General features: G+C 37.2%; 4 protein-coding genes across 4 annotated transcripts; 2 read left to right on the top strand and 2 right to left on the bottom strand.

Annotated features, from left to right (window-relative positions):
* On the top strand, positions 1-1,703 carry LOC129235819 (uncharacterized). Its single transcript, XM_054869861.1, has 5 exons — positions 1-335; positions 401-471; positions 567-743; positions 819-1,236; positions 1,296-1,703. The coding sequence occupies exons 1-5, from the start codon at positions 173-175 to the stop codon at positions 1,364-1,366; spliced, it is 900 nt and encodes a 299-aa protein (XP_054725836.1). The 5' UTR covers positions 1-172; the 3' UTR covers positions 1,367-1,703.
* Positions 1,704-2,327: 624 nt separating this feature from the next.
* On the bottom strand, positions 2,328-5,743 carry LOC129235818 (nucleolar protein 14 homolog). The gene is made up of 4 exons (XM_054869860.1): positions 5,110-5,743; positions 4,561-5,052; positions 2,948-4,502; positions 2,328-2,873 (listed from the first exon to the last, which is right to left on the bottom strand). The coding sequence occupies exons 1-4, from the start codon at positions 5,618-5,620 to the stop codon at positions 2,768-2,770; spliced, it is 2,664 nt and encodes an 887-aa protein (XP_054725835.1). The 5' UTR covers positions 5,621-5,743; the 3' UTR covers positions 2,328-2,767.
* Positions 5,744-8,756: 3,013 nt separating this feature from the next.
* LOC129235816 (splicing factor 1) lies at positions 8,757-14,409 on the top strand. Its single transcript, XM_054869858.1, has 6 exons — positions 8,757-9,082; positions 9,749-10,365; positions 10,442-10,573; positions 11,473-11,548; positions 12,747-12,899; positions 12,961-14,409. The coding sequence occupies exons 1-6, from the start codon at positions 8,895-8,897 to the stop codon at positions 14,138-14,140; spliced, it is 2,346 nt and encodes a 781-aa protein (XP_054725833.1). The 5' UTR covers positions 8,757-8,894; the 3' UTR covers positions 14,141-14,409.
* On the bottom strand, positions 14,345-15,633 carry LOC129235817 (peroxiredoxin-2). The gene is made up of 4 exons (XM_054869859.1): positions 15,441-15,633; positions 15,295-15,358; positions 15,063-15,204; positions 14,345-14,990 (listed from the first exon to the last, which is right to left on the bottom strand). The coding sequence occupies exons 1-4, from the start codon at positions 15,471-15,473 to the stop codon at positions 14,528-14,530; spliced, it is 702 nt and encodes a 233-aa protein (XP_054725834.1). The 5' UTR covers positions 15,474-15,633; the 3' UTR covers positions 14,345-14,527.
* Between the last annotated feature and the right edge of the window lie 1,910 nt (positions 15,634-17,543).

The raw sequence follows: 17,543 nt of genomic DNA, 5'->3' as shown, positions 1-17,543 counted from the left end.
AGTTCACGTATTTTTATTTGCCCCCGATCATTTACTTAAATAGAGACGCAAAACGGGATATCAAGAGCAATAGTTTGTTTGGCTAATGGCCAAAGTACTCGGCTTATCATGCAGTTCCTTATCAGACGTTTCTCACTCATCCAGAGTTTTCGTGCTGATAAGTGTTTAATTAATGTCTGGCTATAGAGCTGTGCGGATCGAAAGTGAGCATTCAAAAAATTGGTGCCGTATTGGTGTTAAATATTTCACAACAAATATGAATCAAGTTGGCAGAATCGGAGTAATAGGTGGTGGAAAAATGGCACTAGCTATGGTGAAAGGTTTCCTCTCGGCTGGCAAGTCAAAGTTATAGAAACCTTTTAAGAAAATATATTCACATATTATTGTTTACTCCTTCGAGGTCTTGCAAAATCTGAGAATGTGATAGCCAGCGTACATCCAGACGACACACAAAGCCTTAAGCAGTTCGAGGTAACGACATACATGTTTTTATTGTAGTTATACTCGTACCTATGTATGTACTTAAATACTGATATTATTCACTAAATTAAATTTTTACATGATAGCAAATTGGTGTTGAAACTGTTGTAAAAAACGAACCAGTAGTGGAAAAATCAGATATTGTGTTCATATCAGTTAAGCCACAGGTGGTGCCCGTTGTCTTACCTGAAATAAAGCCGTTGAGTAATGACAAATTGTTTATCTCAATAGCCATGGGTATAACCATAAAGATGTTAGAAGAGGTAAGCACTAAGAATATAGATTATATATTATATATATAGATTTTACATTTAAAACACTCTCTTCAATAAATGCAGAAACTTTCCTCCAGCGCACGAATAATACGCGCCATGCCCAATACTCCAGCTCTTGTAAAATCGGCATGCTCAGTGTATGCGCGCGGTACTAAAGCAAACCAAAAGGATGGTCAATTAACAAAGTCACTATTGGAAGCGATTGGTACGTGTGAAGAAGTTCCCGAGTACATGTTTGATCCCATCACAGCTTTGAGCGGCAGTGGACCAGCTTATGTATTTGTCATGATTGAAGCGTTAGCGGATGGTGGAGTTCGAATGGGTTTGCCGCGCGATTTAGCTTATCGCCTTGCCGCACAAACTGTTCTAGGTTCTGGGCAATTGGTACGTGATACCAAAGAACACCCGGGCATATTGAAGGATAATGTCACAAGCCCAGCGGGATCAACTGCTGCGGCGCTAAAGGTTTTAGAAGCAGCAGGTATTTCACTTAATTTATGTTTGCGAATAATTGGTATTTACTTATTATTTCAAAAATAGGATTTCGTGCAGCCGTCGCCGGTGCGGTGGAAGCAGCCACGTTAAGATGTCGGGAATTCTCAGGCAACTAATATTCATATTTTACTTTCGTTCCCACGACCATCGGTTCTACGTTACCGAAACGAGCCCTGATTGATATACGGATAGGGACTCTGACTCCAGCCGCATTCAACAAACATTTATGGGGAGTGTTAATGCCAACAAAAAATAACAATAACAGTTTTAATTTTTGTTTAAGGCAAATTGTTTGCTAGACTGTAGCATATACGGCCGGTAAAATAGAAAAAATTAAATAATTAATAATAAACAATTAGCATGACAAATAGCTCTAAAATATTTTTCAGATATGTCACACACATGAAATAATAAAATTTTACAAATTACCTCAAACTACTAAAAATTTTAAAATCAACGCTTTTTATTTTTGCGTAATTTTCACGCCCATTTTCCTTCAGCCGTGTATTATATTTTTGGAAATAATTTAGTAACACAGTCGATTACATGCATCCATACATAAGTGGCGCTTGCACCCTTTTTGGGTGGGCGGCTGCCATAGTCAATTGCAGATTAGAGATCGGTTTATGACAAGTCTGGGCGGCACAAATTTATAAATTTAAAAATATTGAAATATCGTACAAAATTGTATTACAACTTAGAGGCATTGCTTTTTGTTTAGACAAAAAAAATGCGTGACCTGTTTTATTCGTTCCATTTTCAAAACTTCTGTTGTATGGGGGTTAACGTGGATGCCAACTAATATGAATAATTTGCAATATCAGGCGTACTAAGGCAAATGTTCAATATGTACAAAGCCTAGTGTATAAATTGGTAGCGGTGTTAGAGGGATTTGCTTAACTAGCCCGTCAATGCACATGGGTACATGAGACTCCTGAGCCGTATTTAAATGCCCACTGTTTGGCTATTAGATGTCTTGATGTGGCAAAATTCTTTGTAACAACATTTAACGCAATATGATTTTTTTAATGCTATTCAACACAAATATTATAAACGTAATAAACAACAACAAAAATGTTTAAATTCTACTATAGTTGTTTTTTATACATACATTTATTCTGCGGAAGCCACACACTCAGTTCATTGACATTGTGACAAAATTTTTTTACTGGCAGCAGGTTAAAAGTGGGCGGGGTCATGCCGTTTTGTTTCTTTTTATAATCGTTTTCCGTACTTTGGAAAATTGGCTTTTCTACATATCTAATTAAAAATTAAAATTAGCGTTAAGTGCTTAGTGGCTGTAATTTTTAGATTTTTTCTTGAATTATAGCTCGCATGAACAAATAAACAGTCGAATCATCTCATAATTGGGAACATTCCAGTGCCTATATTTATCTCGATTTCGTTATGCTGTTATAAACAACTGTTATATGTGCAAAGTTTCAATGCCCTAGGGCACTAGTTTGCACAAGTATAAAAATCCTAAAAATATAGCTGTATAATTGCGTTTTGCATCTCTAAAACTTTTTTCGCTTCTTAAGCCGATCCAACTCATTGAGTTCACCTTGTTGCACTGATGCTTCTTGATAAATGCGTTTGACTTTCTCTTTCCGTTCCATGTCACTGTAAAGAGAAAATATTGTTAATAAAAAATATATATAGACATAAATATTACCAATGAAATCCAATTAACATACCTCTGGATTTGTTGTTGTATACGCATCTTTTGCAAGAATTCAGTGTCCTTGCGTATCTCCCGAATAGCGCCTTTAGTTTCGCGTCGTAATTTATGAACTAATTTGACTCTATCCTCCTTTTCCTTTGTTAAACGTGGCCGGCGTTTGTCATCATAAATCACTTCAATTCGCGGCTCAAGTAGGCGCAGCGCTTTTGGCTTTTTTTCAGGTGGTACAATTTTAGTTAATTTTTTCTTGGAGACACGTTCTAAAACAATTTTGGCTGCCGTAAAATTGTCCCGCACAAATTCCGGGTAAACATCTACTGAAAGACGTTCGAACAATTCCAAAAACGGTAATGCAAAATAGTTTGAACCAATGTTTTCTTCTAGATTTGAAATAATGTCTTTTATCATCTTGAGCGCCATATTTAATGCTCGTATCTTAAAATCTACAGAAAATGTCGTTAAAACCAAGTCTTCCGATTGCAACAACTCTTCTTTTACCGTTTCTTTATCATTTATTTCTGCGATTGCCAATAACTTATTCATGGGGGCAGTGGTCGGAAAAGGTGGCAATATTTTTAATACTTCCACAGGTCGCTTTGGTATACTCAGATACACAATGCCAAGTAAATAGTTAAGTGCTGCTGGCAAAAATCGCTTTGACAATCGAGAAAATTCGAAATATATTGTCACCAAAAATAGGCCACCAGCAATATCCTGTCTCGTTCTTACGCGAGCCTTCGACAAAATGTGTTGTATGAATATGAAACAAGGTGTGACAATAGCGTGCCTGAAGTCTGATGTACTGCAGTAGTTTGATACAAGTTTGAAAAAAATGAGAGTTTCGAGTGGAGGGAACAATTTGATGTTTTTACGATAAATAGTGTACTTTTCCTTGATAACTTCTAACATCGTATTCAACATTTTTTCGGGATTCATATGGACTAGATCGTACATGTGAGGATTAAGTACACCTAATATTTGAAATTGTGTTGTGATATCGTCTTGTGTGGCGTCAGTGAAGATTTCATTTATAAATTGCAATAAATATGCAAACAGTTTCTCCATTTTTTCCTTGTTATTTATGCCATCTAGCTTTGGGTGATTACATTTTATTAGTCGCTCAACTATTACGCCCATCTCCTTGTGGTTGCGTTTATTCAGTAGTCTATTGAATTCATCGTAGTTATTTGGAATATCCATTGTATAGGGCAAATCTGGATACTCCTCCAAATCCGATTTCGGTAGTTTTGTATTTTTCGGGCCAGCCGTCTTTTTTTGTACATTACTTTGTGCTGTTATTTTGTTTTCAGCTTCGTCATTATCCGATTCAGATTCACTATCTTTCAAATCGCTCAAATTATCCACATCATCTTCTTTAGCGTTCGAATCATGGCCACTTTCCGAACAATCTTCTTCCCTTTCCACTTCTTCTGCTCCACTCTCATCTTCTTCGGCTCCGCTTTCATCTTCTTCAGCTCCGCTTTCATTTTCTTCATTATCATCGACATCGACAGGTTCCTGCTCCAGTTCTTTAGAACCGTTTTCAACTAATTTCGTTCCTAATTCACCTTTAAAGAAAAAGGACGATTGTTAAAATAAAATATAAAAATTTCTATTTTTACAAACCATCTAAAGTATATGCCAGGGTTTCATCTTCTTCTTCCACTGCATAACCGAAATAGCCATCATCTAGTGCATCAGCTGAACGGTGATTCGATTGCACTGGTGTTGTATCCACTTCATCTCCGCGCATTCGTTTCAGACGTTCCCTTTCCAATTCTTCCAATCTTTCTTTTTCTTTCTTAGCCAAATCTTCTTCAGACAATAGTTTATCAGCAACCACACCTCTAGGTTCAAAAATCATTTCTTTTAAAGCTTTGTCGTAATCGTCCGGTGTTGGCTTTGCTAGCATTTCCTTCTTCGATAATTTATCAACCAGACCAAGCAGTTGCTTATAGTTGGAATCCAGTTTCTCTGTTAAATTATGCACTTCATCTTTCTCTTTTGCTATCTCTATTTTTCGCTTTTTTTGTTCCGCAATCATTTCATCTATCGCAGTCTGTCGGTCCTTTGACAGTGCAGGGTCTCCACCAAATTGTGCAGCTTCAGTGAACTCCGCTAATTAAATCGCAAGATTATTGACTTTTACTTTTACAAAATATATCTACTACAAACCATTCAATTTTTCATCATCCAAATCTTCATCGTCAGACCGTTCATCTCGAAACTGTTCAATGTCTTCTAACCGTTGACCGCGATGTGTTAAAACCTCGTCGTCGTTCAAGTTAAATCTTGATGCTTTACTTTGATTAAGTTGCTCTACTCTTGCGGCTACGAAACGTGCATTGATTACGTCTTCACTCAGTTGATCACTGTTTTGGTATTTTCCTATTCTACGATCACGAAATTTATTTGTTTTGTGCTTATCTTGATACTCTACTGCAAGTGTCTCCTGGCGTTTTTTATTAGCCTTGGCTCGAGAGACACCTGGCAATCCTTTATCGTGCTTACAAGTTCGTCCAAGAATTTGGAACTTTTCTTTGTTTATGTGAACTTCGAAGGGATTTAATTTTTTTGACGTTGCCGGTTTGGCAGTCGCAAATGGATTTGTTTTGACTGCTGCATTACTTTTCTTCGCATACACTTGGTCCGATAATGCCTTTTTGTTCTTCTTTACTTTAGTCATGATTGTTTTATTTAGCTTTTAGCACTATATCAAAAAAACGAATGAATGAACAATTGTGTTGAGAAGAAAGCAAACTATAATTTAAACAATTCAGTACGGCACGTGGAAAAATCCATGGTGCAATTAGAGATGCTGCAATACTACTGATATAATCTTGGTATCGATACTTTTCGATATTGGATATATCGATGCTCGATACCTATGTGGTGATAGTATTAATACCCATATGGGTATTTCATTTCGGTATCTGCATAAATTTTTGCCTCGTAATTATTCGAACTGTCTTTACCTGATTTTCCGATACCAATACCAATATTCGTTTATGACAAATCAATAGTACTAGTAGTATTAGTATTTGTTGCAATAAAAAAGTATACACAATTTGAAATTTGTTTATTGTAATATTAAGAAAAAGAATATTAGCAAAAATTTAACAATAATGGCAATAGCCGTCAATTATTATGTTTACGGGTTTTTAAACCAGTAGAACTCTTATTTAGTAATCTCTGCTTGATTCTAAGTCATATTTTTTTAAATAAACCAGACCTTTGACCAATCGAATTCCTTATATATCCTACTAGTAATTAAGGCTTTCATGTAATATTGGTGTCGATACAAAAAGGCAATGTAATTTCTGCCACAGTGCAAAGGTTTGTTTCTAGCTTGAATGGGTTGGTGCGTGACTACCATTCGGAATTCACAGAGAGAACGTCGGTTCGAATCTCAGTGAAACACCAAAATTAAGAAAAACATTTTTCTAATAGCAGTCGCCCCTTGGCAGGCAATGGCAAACCTCCGAGTGTATTTTTGCCATGTAAAAGCTCCTCATAAAAAATATCTGCCGTTCGTAGTCGGCTTGAAAATGTAGGTCCCTCCATTTGTGGAACAACATCAAGACGCACACCACAAAGGAGGAGCTCGGCCAAACACCCAAAAAAGGGTGTACGCGCCAATTATATATATGGTATATACATATATATAATCTAATGCTGGAACTACTTTAAATAAATGCAGAATCCGTCTGTTAAGGTGATCCTGCCATGTGATCCTGATTTATAAATTTTATTTGTTTAGATTTATTATTATTGTAAATATTTGTAGCTAAAAAATATTTAATGGAATGAATTGTAAAATAAAACCTCAATTGTTATTAAATTTAATCAGTATATTTTCTGAAATTTTTGGAAAAAGTCATTATTATGTGGACCTTACTTATATATTACGGAAATAGTTTTCCTTTAAATTGCATGCATAGTTAATATTTTTGCATCAAAAGCGCAAAATAATACTTTTACGAATTTGTTTCGTTTTTATCCAAATAAAATGTCTCACAATTATTCCTTTGAGTTCGATCCCTGGATTGCTAAATAAAAATGACACCACTTGCTTCAGTGAATCACTTTACTGCTGGTGTAACGTACGAACGAATACCCTATGCACACGCAAGTCTAATTAAATACTGAAGGTGACGTCTTTACTTTACTTTATTTTACAGTCACTTCATTTTCCGTGATTTTGACAGGTCTGGCGTCAGGTTCCTTTCCAATACAAAACAAATGAACGAAACAAACAAATGTTACATGTTTGTGAAAATTCATGATTGGCTTGGCAATAATGGCATTCGGGAGATTTAAACGAAACAAACGAATGAAAACGAAGTGCCGCAGGTTAAACTGTGCACAAATTAATATAAAGCCGCCGTAGTCGAATGGGTTGGTGCGTGTCTACCATTCGGAAGACGAAGGTTGAAATGTCTGTGAAACACCTAAATGAAGAATAAGTTTTGACGTGATAACGTCTCATAATTCGATTTAACAGGCTGCACGCACGAAAAAATGTGTCGTTACCTTGCTTATTTGTCGTTACCTTGCTCATTAGTGTTACCTTGCTCATTAGTGTTACCTTGCTCATTTGTCGTTACCTTGAATGAACTGCAAGCGAAAGCGCGGAAGGAACGACAAAGCAAACGAACGGCAACGTTCGACATCTTGCTCTCTCCTACTTAAGTGAGCGTATATATGTATGTATATGCGCATATATACATATATAAATTCATATGCCTTCTATATGAGTGAGCATATATATGTATGTATATGCGCATTTGTATATAAATTCACATACTTGTATTTGCATATGCCTTCTTCCTGTGTGCATAGTAATGAACCATTTCTCTGTTGAGAATAGGACGATGATAGAAAAAGTAGGAAATGAAAAGGAGTGTTTCGAGTGTAAAGTGTCTTGAAAAAGGCAAATCGATGATGTTGCCTCTTAGTGTTTCATGAATTTAATACATGTTTCGTAATTTTTCACGTTTGTGTAAATGTAACTTGACCTATTCCATTGCAATTCCATTTACCTCCTCCTCTATATCCATACAAAATATCTATCAAACAAATAAATTAAAATTTTGTTTTGAAAATTGCAACCATTCTATCAGTATTTTCTTATGACGTTGTCACGTTAAACTATCGTCAGTAAACCGACTTTACAGACAACCTCTTTTTTTCTAAAAACGGTCCTCCCAGCAGACAATGAGTTTAGTTCTTCTCCGAGTGTATATCTGCTATTGAAAAAGTTCCTTATAAAAAATATCTGCCGTTCGGAGTCGGCTACAAACTGTAAGTCCCTTCATGTGTGGAACAACATCAAGACGCTCACCTCAAGTAGAAGGAGGAGCTCGGCCAAAAACAAAGGAATGTAGTTGTCAATTATATGTGTATATATATGCGGGTGACGCCGTGGAAGGAAAGTATTTTTATGGAAAGTTGGTTGGTGGAAGGAAAGTTTTTTTGAATTCGAAAGGCTCAACCTTATACCCTATCATTAAACTGATTTGTGATTCAATTCGCCTTTTGTAGTAATCAAGACTGAAAGAATAAGAAATTGCATCTTATGAATTCGCTGTGACGTTAGCGCTGCGAATATGTAGATAGAAGGAATAGAAACTATTTGTTTGTGAAAGAAAGAAAAAGCGGAAACAATGCGAACAAAGTAAAAAATAAAGTAACGTTTTCGGAAGGCCCCACCTTATGTAGTCAGTACTTCGTGGCTATGTACATCTGGCAATATCAATATTATTTAATGAAATCAACTCTGATTACGAATTCGAAGACTTTTTCATTTCGGAGTCGTGCAAAAAATTTTCTTGCTTCATGTGTTAAATTTTTGGCTTTGGGAATTATTTCAGCAAACTTCAAGAACATAATTTAGCAAAATATTTCAGAGTGGAAGAAATTTAATCTAGAAGCATAGTTATAATTGTGTTGAATGGAAAATGAGTGAAACTCCTCCACGTTCGAGTGCTGGAGAAATGCAACCCCCGCAGTGTGATAATGGGCATGGCGAACGCGATTATCGTGGCAGACATGACAATTCAGATCGGTCTCGTTCGCGTTCTAAGGACCAACATGGCCGTGAAGGCCGGGAAAAAGATAAAGAACGAGATAGGGATAGAAAGAAAAGGTAAGAAATTTGTGTTATATTATATATAAGAACGATTAATGCACAGATAGAAATAATACTTGCAATACTTTATCCAGACTGAGTTCTTTCAGTTGACCTAAGATGATATTAGGATGGCCTGTTTTTCGGCCAATGTCAAGTTCTTCTCGATATGGCACCGCATTCGAGAAACGAGCGATGGTGTGTCTAGAGGCTGGTCCCGTAATGGACAATGTCGTTAGGCCATATTTTGGGTCTATGCAAACGCTTGCATAATCTGCCTTATCTGGCAATAATTCCAGGACGCATTCTCAGTTTCTCAGAGTTTAATAATTGTACCCTCCAATGGTTGGTGCGAACATGGGTTGCTTTGGACGGGGTTGCCATAGCTTGCTTTTCAAAAATAGCTTGGCATTAAAAATAGGGCAATCATTCCTGGCGAGAGTGTGCTAGAGTATTAGCTCTGCACTATGAAGAAAATGATATTTCTAGATTTACATCTTGCTCTAATTACATATATATGACAACCGATATCTACTCCCTCCTTAGCCACAATAGGGATTGAGGGGATCTTATCACAGAAGTTTTTGAAACGAACCTTCTTCACTTTTCTTGTCCTATTGCTTTATTGTATTAGAATGCTTGCGTATTAACTAATGTACACACGTGTTTTTATATATTTTGTAGGGATCGATCTCACGAACGTCGCCATGATCGAGATAGCAAGGATCGGGATCGTCGTCATGATAGTCGAGAAAGAGATCGTTATAAGAGAGAACGGGATCGTGATCGTGATCGTGATCGTGATCGCAATCGAGATAGGGATCGGGATAGGGAAAGGGATCGTGACCGTGAACGCAGAAAGGAAAGTCGCGACCGTGATCGGGATCGTAGCTCCCGTTCCCGGCGAAGCAATTCCCGTAATCATTCTCGACGTAGTCGGTCGCGTAGTGATGATTATGATAATCGCCGCAAACGACGCTCACACAGTCGGCCCGATAGACGTGATCGAGACCGCGACCGTGACCGCGGAAGACGTTCGCGAAGCCGAAGTTATGAAAGTCGGCGACACGAACGGAACAGCAGAGATCGTGATCATAGTCAAGGCAATGCTGTCGATGCCGATTTTCGCAACGAACGAGATCGTATGGACACAATTAAAGAAGAATCCCGAGAAAGAGGATTTGATTTAACCCAGACTATTCAAGAACTAATGAATAGCACAACTACCAAAAACTTTGCCGCTCTTTTCCAATGTTCAAATAGCAATGATTCTTGCAGTAATGAACCTTCTGAAAATTCACGTAAGAGACCTCGAATTTTTTACATTTTGCATCAACATCTTTATCTAACTTCTACTTTTTATCTTTTTTTTTGTAGAAGATGGAACTGATCGCAAACGGCGTAAAAGATCTCGTTGGGGTGGCACCGAAAACGACAAGACGTTTATACCCGGAATGCCAACGATCTTGCCCCCTACACTAGACTCTGCTCAACAAGAGGCATATTTAGGTAAAGTATATCGAGCATTTTCGAATATTATGTACATATCTTGGATGTAAGAAATATTGCACGCCTTAAAAATAGTACATGTTTTAAATATGAACTTACACTAAAAAATAATCATAACGAAAAACAGCAAAATTTCATCGATCTTCATATAAACGAACCCCGATCGTGCCTTGACAGAAATGCGTCGAGATTGCAACCAACAGCAGCTGAAAACCTAATTTCAAAATCTATGTTCTTTAACACATTCCTTTATTAACATATCGTTTTCTTTAAGGGAAACTACAAAAGTAATTCAATTACGAATATGGTCGACGTGTGTGGGTTTAGTTGGAATTTATATTTTAATTTAAGTAACTATTTTTTTAAGCAGTTAATTTAATGCTAATCAGATTCTTGAAAAATTTTAAGGTTTAACAGCCAACTCCCTTCCGTATGCACAGGATGCACGGATCAGATCAGACTTACCATAACGAGAAGCGAATAATTGCTATCTTTACCTTCCACACATGGGATTTTGATGTAGTGTCTTTAAAGTAACTTGAATCATTTATAATTTCTGTTCTTATGACATTAATGAAATAGTCATGAATAATTATTAAATTTTATTAGTTTTTACCAACAATGTAAGTATTAATAATGGAACAAACAGCGCCTGCGTTCTGAGAGAAAATAGACAATTTTCGCGCTAGCTGACTTATCGCCAAATAATAGCAAAAATCATGCAACATCGACAGTAAAATCCGCATATACACAGTTTAATACAAAAATCTCTAATAATAAATTCTATTCTTATTTTGTTTTTATATACAGTTAATGAAATATTGAAAAAAAAATGTAACGTTTACTAATATAGAGGCATACCTCGACTCTTTCTTTTTTCTAATCCGCTCTATTTGCAGTTCAATTAGAAATTGAGGAAATCAGCCGCAAGCTGCGCACTGGAGACCTAGGAATACCGCAGAATCCCGAAGAAAGGTTTGAATTACTTTGTACACAATCACTGACAGTTGCTTTCTTATAAATCTCCAGCCCAGTTGGGAGCCAACAACTTCCTTACACCTTCAACTCCTTCAACTTCCCGGGCAACAGCTTCATATGAGTGATGACAAATCGAAACAGGTTTAAGTGATGCTTTTCAAGTACAAAGCATCACTATTCATTTTTTAACATTAAATTCTACAGTTATATAAATGATTTGCTAAGGATAAACTTGAAGTCTGTCTATCTGTGATAATTGAGGATAATTAAAGACGAGATGAAAACGGTTTCTCGCAAATGCGATTTCTTATGTTTCTCGTCATTTTAATGTAATATTAAACGCGATACTACTTACAGCATTGCATACGAACTCTAGAAATAATGTTTTTCTGAATTTATCAATTCGTCGAATGCGCTTTCTCCTTAAAGCATCACTCGAACAAAAATAGTAAACAAATCTCTCAAAAAGCAATGCTAAAATACCTTCACTAATTTTCCTTGATATTTTATGTCCTAGATATTCTAGTTACACAATTCTCTTTATGCTTTTATACGATTGCTGGTTAATTCTACTTAAATCTCAGCATCAGATGCAACTCAACTTTTACCAGTCTAAATTATAAACATAATTTTTTCTCATTAATAGGTATAACCATTATTTTTATTTGGATTTGGGTGTCGTAGTGTAAGACATTAAAAACTAAATACGCTAATTTCTATTTGAGTTTACTTCAGTAGATCTGTATTAATCAAAGAAACGTTTTCTTTTTCATGGCTAAATGAAGATAAGGCAGTAAAGCCCACAGTTTATATTGCAACGTGGCACTTGAACGAATTTTAAACTCGAACGCTGAATTAGAAATGGGGAAAAATACAGTGGTGCACATCGGCCAAATATCAATGTATAATTAATAAACGCTATTAATTAAAATTTTTCTCTTTTACCCCTAGCGAAAGTGAAATCTACCTTACCAGATGATTTTTACTCCAATAGCTAATTAATACAAAATTAATTTTCAGAATATGTGTAGGAATATTAGCTTAAGTTATAAATATATTTTGATATAGCACGTAATCTTTCTTAAAAACATGACTTTCAATGCGAATGAGTGCCAAATATTCGCGCTTCAAGTCATGTTGCGTTAATAACTGGAAAGTATTTCAAAAATATGCATTTCTTTATTGTCGTTCACAGGTCTCCATCACCGGAGCCTATTTATAGTTCTGATGGCAAACGGTTGAATACGCGGGAGTTCCGTTTTCGCAAGCGTTTGGAAGAGCGTCGTCATCAATTGATCCAGAAAATGCAGAGCGTTAACCCGGAATTCAAGCCGCCGGCTGATTACAAGTAAAATATGAATTAAATTTTTTCTTTGTGCGTATTTTGCTCAACAATTGTGTTCCCGCAGGCCACCGGTCACTCGTGTTAGTGACAAAGTACTGATACCACAGGAACTGCATCCAGATATAAATTTCGTTGGTTTGTTGATTGGTCCACGTGGTAATACCCTGAAAGCGATGGAGAAGGAAACAGGTGCTAAGATTATTATTCGCGGCAAAGGTTCTGTAAAGGAAGGTAAAGTAGGTCGGAAAGATGGCCAGCCTCTGCCAGGTGAAGATGAGCCCTTACATGCATTCATCACTGCACCTAATCCAGAGGCAGTCAAAAAAGCTGTTGATAAGATCAAGGATGTTATTCGGCAAGGTATTGAAGTGCCAGAGGGTCATAATGACTTGAGGCGCATGCAATTGAGAGAGTTAGCACAGTTGAATGGCACATTGCGCGAAACTGATTGTCCGCGTTGTACAAATTGCGGCTCAAGCGAACATAAGTCCTGGCTGTGTCCTGACAAACCCAATGTCACAAACAGTATTGTGTGTACTTCGTGTGGTGGTGCAGGACATATCTCAAAGGATTGCCGCAGCAAACGCCCTGGAGCCGCAGGTGAAGCCACCACTGAGGATTCGCAGGCAAAAATAGATGAGGAGTACATGAGTTTAATGGCAGAGCTAGGTGAAGGACCACCACCAAGCGCACAGAAAGCAACCGTTGACCCATTAGCGCAGGTGCATCTAAACCGTGGTTATAGTCTATTTGATAAAAAGCCAACCCAAACATTGGCCATACAAGCGCCACCACCTCCAATCAGCCAACCCGCACCAGCACCCACACCTGCCATGCATGTAGGTCCACCCCCACCCCCAATACCCCCAGCTTGGGGAAACGCAGCTGCTCCAATGCCTCCATTGATTCCACCGCCATGGATCAGTGCCGCGCCACCACCACCACCTTGTGGCGAAGCTTTACCACCGCCACCTATCCCGGGCGCATCATTACCGCCGCCACCGCCTGGTACTGGACCGATGCCGCCACTGCTTCCTCCGCCACCGGGTACGCAAGCACCATTGCCGCCATGGTCACCACCAGGGGCCGCCCCCGGTATGATGCCACCAGGATTTGGTGGTTGGGGTGGTCCCAGTTTTATGCCAGCACCGCCATGTGTGCCTCCACCACCACCATGTGCGCCACCGCCTCCAGGCATGCCTGCTCTAAACCAGCCGCCACCACCACCGCCGCCGGCCAACTGAAGGAGCATTTTGAATAACTGAACGCAAAATTAGTATAAGCCATTTATGTCAATTGCCTGAGCTGAATTCCACATGGACACCTTTCCTAATTATCCAGCAACGCATTTATATGAATGCATTGAAAAATTAGTATAAGTTAGAACCTTTAGCAATCAGCTTTTTCATCTTTCCAATTACTTTCCCTATTATATAATAATTAATGCCTTTGTTGCAGTTTCTGAATTTTATTCATTCACCAAATAAAGCTATATACTACATAGAAGGCCAGATTCCTTGCTATTCTTTACTTTCTTGTTGTTTGTTCTGCGGCAACACAACACTTATAAATTGCAAATGTTAATGCTAAAAGTGAAGTGTTTTTACTATAAACAAACGTTGGATTCCCATTTATGCGTGTTTTTTGAAGTATTCTTTTGAATCAGCTACATCAGGTTTGATTGTGTCTGGATTACTCTCTGGATGCCAATTCGCTGGACACACCTCTCCGTGCTCATCTACAAACTGGAATGCCTTGATGAGGCGCAACACTTCGTCCACTGAGCGACCGACCGGCAAATCGTTTATTGAATATTGGCGCACAATGCCATTTGGATCGATAATGAAGGTGCCACGTAGAGAAATGCCTTCGTTCTCGAGCAGTACGTCGTAATCGTTGGAAATTTTCTTAGTTAAATCGGAGAGTAGCGGATAATTGAGACCTCCAAGACCGCCATTCTTGCGTTCTGAATTGCACCACATCAAGTGACTAAAATGTGAATCTACGGACACACCAACCACTTCAGCATTCAATTGTTTAAATTCTTCAATGCGTTCACTAAATGCAATGATTTCAGTTGGGCAGACGAAAGTGCTAAAAACAAGAGATAGTTCATTAAATGTGTGCAGGTATGACAAAAAAAAAATCGCGTTAAAGTGAACATACAAATCTAAGGGATAAAAGAATAACACCAGGTATTTTCCTCTGAAGTCGGCCAGCTTTAACTCTTGAAAGTCATTGCCAACAACAGCCAGTCCTTTAAAGTCTGGTGCGGGTTGTTGTACTTTGACGGCTAACAGTGGTGCGGCTAAGGAGAAAAACATGTTATTAGTTGTGTGTTCATTACATTTTATCTATAAGAGCAATAGTCCTTGATGGCTTCTTCGGTAAAACTTACTTTGATGCAAAAGCCGACTAACGGAGTTCTGTTGACGACCAGCTTGCTGACACAAGGTAGGCACCTAAAACATCACAAACACATTAAATAGATTACAATTACGTAATTTCGCTTAAACACATGTTCAATAACAGAGGTGGGCTTACATTTCTCAATAGCGCCCTTGCAATGAACGACATTTTATTGATATCTCAAGTCGTTTTTACTTGATTACTTTCTACAACTGATAAATATAGAACACGGTAGTTCCAGCCTTTATTTGGAGCAATCGTAACTAGAATGTGCCGGTGTTTCTTAGGTTGGAACAAAACATACAACGACAGCTGACAGCCGAACAGCCCCCACGAGCAATGTTGCGATGTCAAGTAGTTTTTCCCTATAAAGTTGAAAAAACTAATAATGATAGCACAATTATAGAAAGAAAGAAAGTACCAGGACGTCAGTACAGAATATAAACAAACAAAAAGGAAAGAAGAAGAGTATAAAAAAGTGGGTGAAAAGCCTAGAATATATAATAAATCGTGCACACATACCTCTACACGTGCATACATTCAAATTTTTTTCTTCATTACTTATATTTGATGTTTTGGCTACATTATACTGAAACGGGGAAATGTAGTCGAACATGTATCTCATGACATTGGCGTCAGATTAAGCAAGTTAAAAATGTTGCGAGCGGCTACGTGCTAAGCAAACACAGCCTAGTTGATGTTCTCTGGTTGATGTGAAGACCTCGTAAGGAAAACGGATTGGTTTCAGTGTTGCCGTTTGGATTATTTTTAAACAAAATTGGCTACTCATTTTTCTCTTCTAGCATTTTGATTATGTGCTTTTTATTTCTAAAATTGTTACTTTTTGGTGAAAAAATACTTATCAAAATTTGTATACGAAGAATTATATTGCGTGTATTGGCGGCATTGCAAATTTTGTATCCAATGGTTGGCAGAAGTGAGCGGCAATAACTTTTTAAGCTGCGAAAGTGAACGGCCAAAAATGGATGGGTAAAAATAGAAATAATTAATATATATTCAATAATATTCATTTATATATTTATACTCGTTTTATATAGAGCTTTGCCTCAGCTTATATGACGTTTAAATTTTAATTCCAAGCAAATCAGAGAAGTTTTGTTGCTGTAACGGTATAAACAATTCCTCCAAATTTTAGGGAAATGCTACTGGAGTCCGGGTCATTCCGCTAACGTAGTATTAATGTGCCATTAATAACACAGTTTCGAATATCAATAGAAAACCATCTTTCTATGGTATTGCATTTGCTTTTGGATGGAAGTTAAATGAATTAAAGACGGTATGAATGAACTATCATATAAATAATTGTTTTGAATTTTTAACCAATATTTCTTTTTTTATTTTTTAGCTCAAGACATGTTGAGACTGAACTTGTTTTTAAGGGGTTACATGGGTTTCGTGGGTTCAGAAAATCGATTTTGTTTTTTTGTGGCTTATTAATATCTACAACATCTCAAGAATATTATCCTAAATTCTCAAGTCGATCCGAATAATAGTTTCGGAGATACCGCCTTTGGAAGGTGGGCGCTCTAAGCCACTTTTATTGTTACTCAAAACTTTAAACGCGTTTTTCTCGGAACCGTGATTTCAAAGTCGGTTGTCAAATGTTCTCGAAAGCTACTCAACCGATCTTGATGAAATTTTTCACAGGGGTTCGAGATACAATTTACTCGTACTTGAACGAAGGATTTGTTTTAATTACAACTATTTAAAAAAAAAAAAATGTCAAGCAAATTTGACCGAAATTTTCAGTTTTTTGGAAAAATGTCTGCCAAAATTCCAATTTTTACTTTTTTTTTCTTTTCTTCGTTCAAGCACGAGTTTATAGTCTTAACTAAAGCACTTATTTTTGTTTTTTCATTTTCGATGATTCTGTCAGGAGTTATGCTGACAACGCGAACGCACCTTTTTTCGAGGGGTCACCGGAAATGACGTCACAATGGAAGAGTTTTAATTTTTTTTTTTTGAAAATTTCAGAAATTATTCATTAAATATGTATCTATAAGACAGAAAAAATTTTGAATTAAATAACAAATTTTTTACATAGAAAAAAAAAATATTGAAATTCCAATAAACTCTAGATTTAATAAGTCCAAAACATTGTTGATAACAAAAGTGCGGAAAATGGTTGGCAACGCGTTACTAGCTCAAATGTTCTGCAACATTGTTACCTGCCGCTAATAGGCAAGAAGTCTACGTGTGCGTAAGCTGATTTGAGAT

This window comes from Anastrepha obliqua, chromosome 1, assembly GCF_027943255.1.
Source record: "Anastrepha obliqua isolate idAnaObli1 chromosome 1, idAnaObli1_1.0, whole genome shotgun sequence".
Classification (NCBI taxonomy): Eukaryota; Metazoa; Arthropoda; class Insecta; order Diptera; family Tephritidae; genus Anastrepha; species Anastrepha obliqua.
This window is presented reverse-complemented; position numbering and strand designations above follow the sequence as displayed.

Coding starts and splice junctions, on each gene's coding strand:
- LOC129235819 (XM_054869861.1), top strand. CDS start 173: ATGTCTGGCTATAGAGCTGTGCGGATCGAAAGTGAGCATTCAAAAAAT. Junction 744..818: donor CCATAAAGATGTTAGAAGAG/GTAAGCACTAAG, acceptor CAATAAATGCAG/AAACTTTCCTCCAGCGCACG. Junction 1,237..1,295: donor AAAGGTTTTAGAAGCAGCAG/GTATTTCACTTA, acceptor TTTCAAAAATAG/GATTTCGTGCAGCCGTCGCC.
- LOC129235818 (XM_054869860.1), bottom strand. CDS start 5,620: ATGACTAAAGTAAAGAAGAACAAAAAGGCATTATCGGACCAAGTGTAT. Junction 5,053..5,109: donor GGATGATGAAAAATTGAATG/GTTTGTAGTAGA, acceptor CGATTTAATTAG/CGGAGTTCACTGAAGCTGCA. Junction 2,874..2,947: donor ATACAACAACAAATCCAGAG/GTATGTTAATTG, acceptor TTCTCTTTACAG/TGACATGGAACGGAAAGAGA.
- LOC129235816 (XM_054869858.1), top strand. CDS start 8,895: ATGAGTGAAACTCCTCCACGTTCGAGTGCTGGAGAAATGCAACCCCCG. Junction 10,366..10,441: donor TGAACCTTCTGAAAATTCAC/GTAAGAGACCTC, acceptor TTTTTTTTGTAG/AAGATGGAACTGATCGCAAA. Junction 11,549..12,746: donor CCGCAGAATCCCGAAGAAAG/GTTTGAATTACT, acceptor TGTCGTTCACAG/GTCTCCATCACCGGAGCCTA.
- LOC129235817 (XM_054869859.1), bottom strand. CDS start 15,473: ATGTCGTTCATTGCAAGGGCGCTATTGAGAAAT. Junction 15,359..15,440: donor CAAGGGCGCTATTGAGAAAT/GTAAGCCCACCT, acceptor GTGATGTTTTAG/GTGCCTACCTTGTGTCAGCA. Junction 14,991..15,062: donor TTCTTTTATCCCTTAGATTT/GTATGTTCACTT, acceptor TCTTGTTTTTAG/CACTTTCGTCTGCCCAACTG.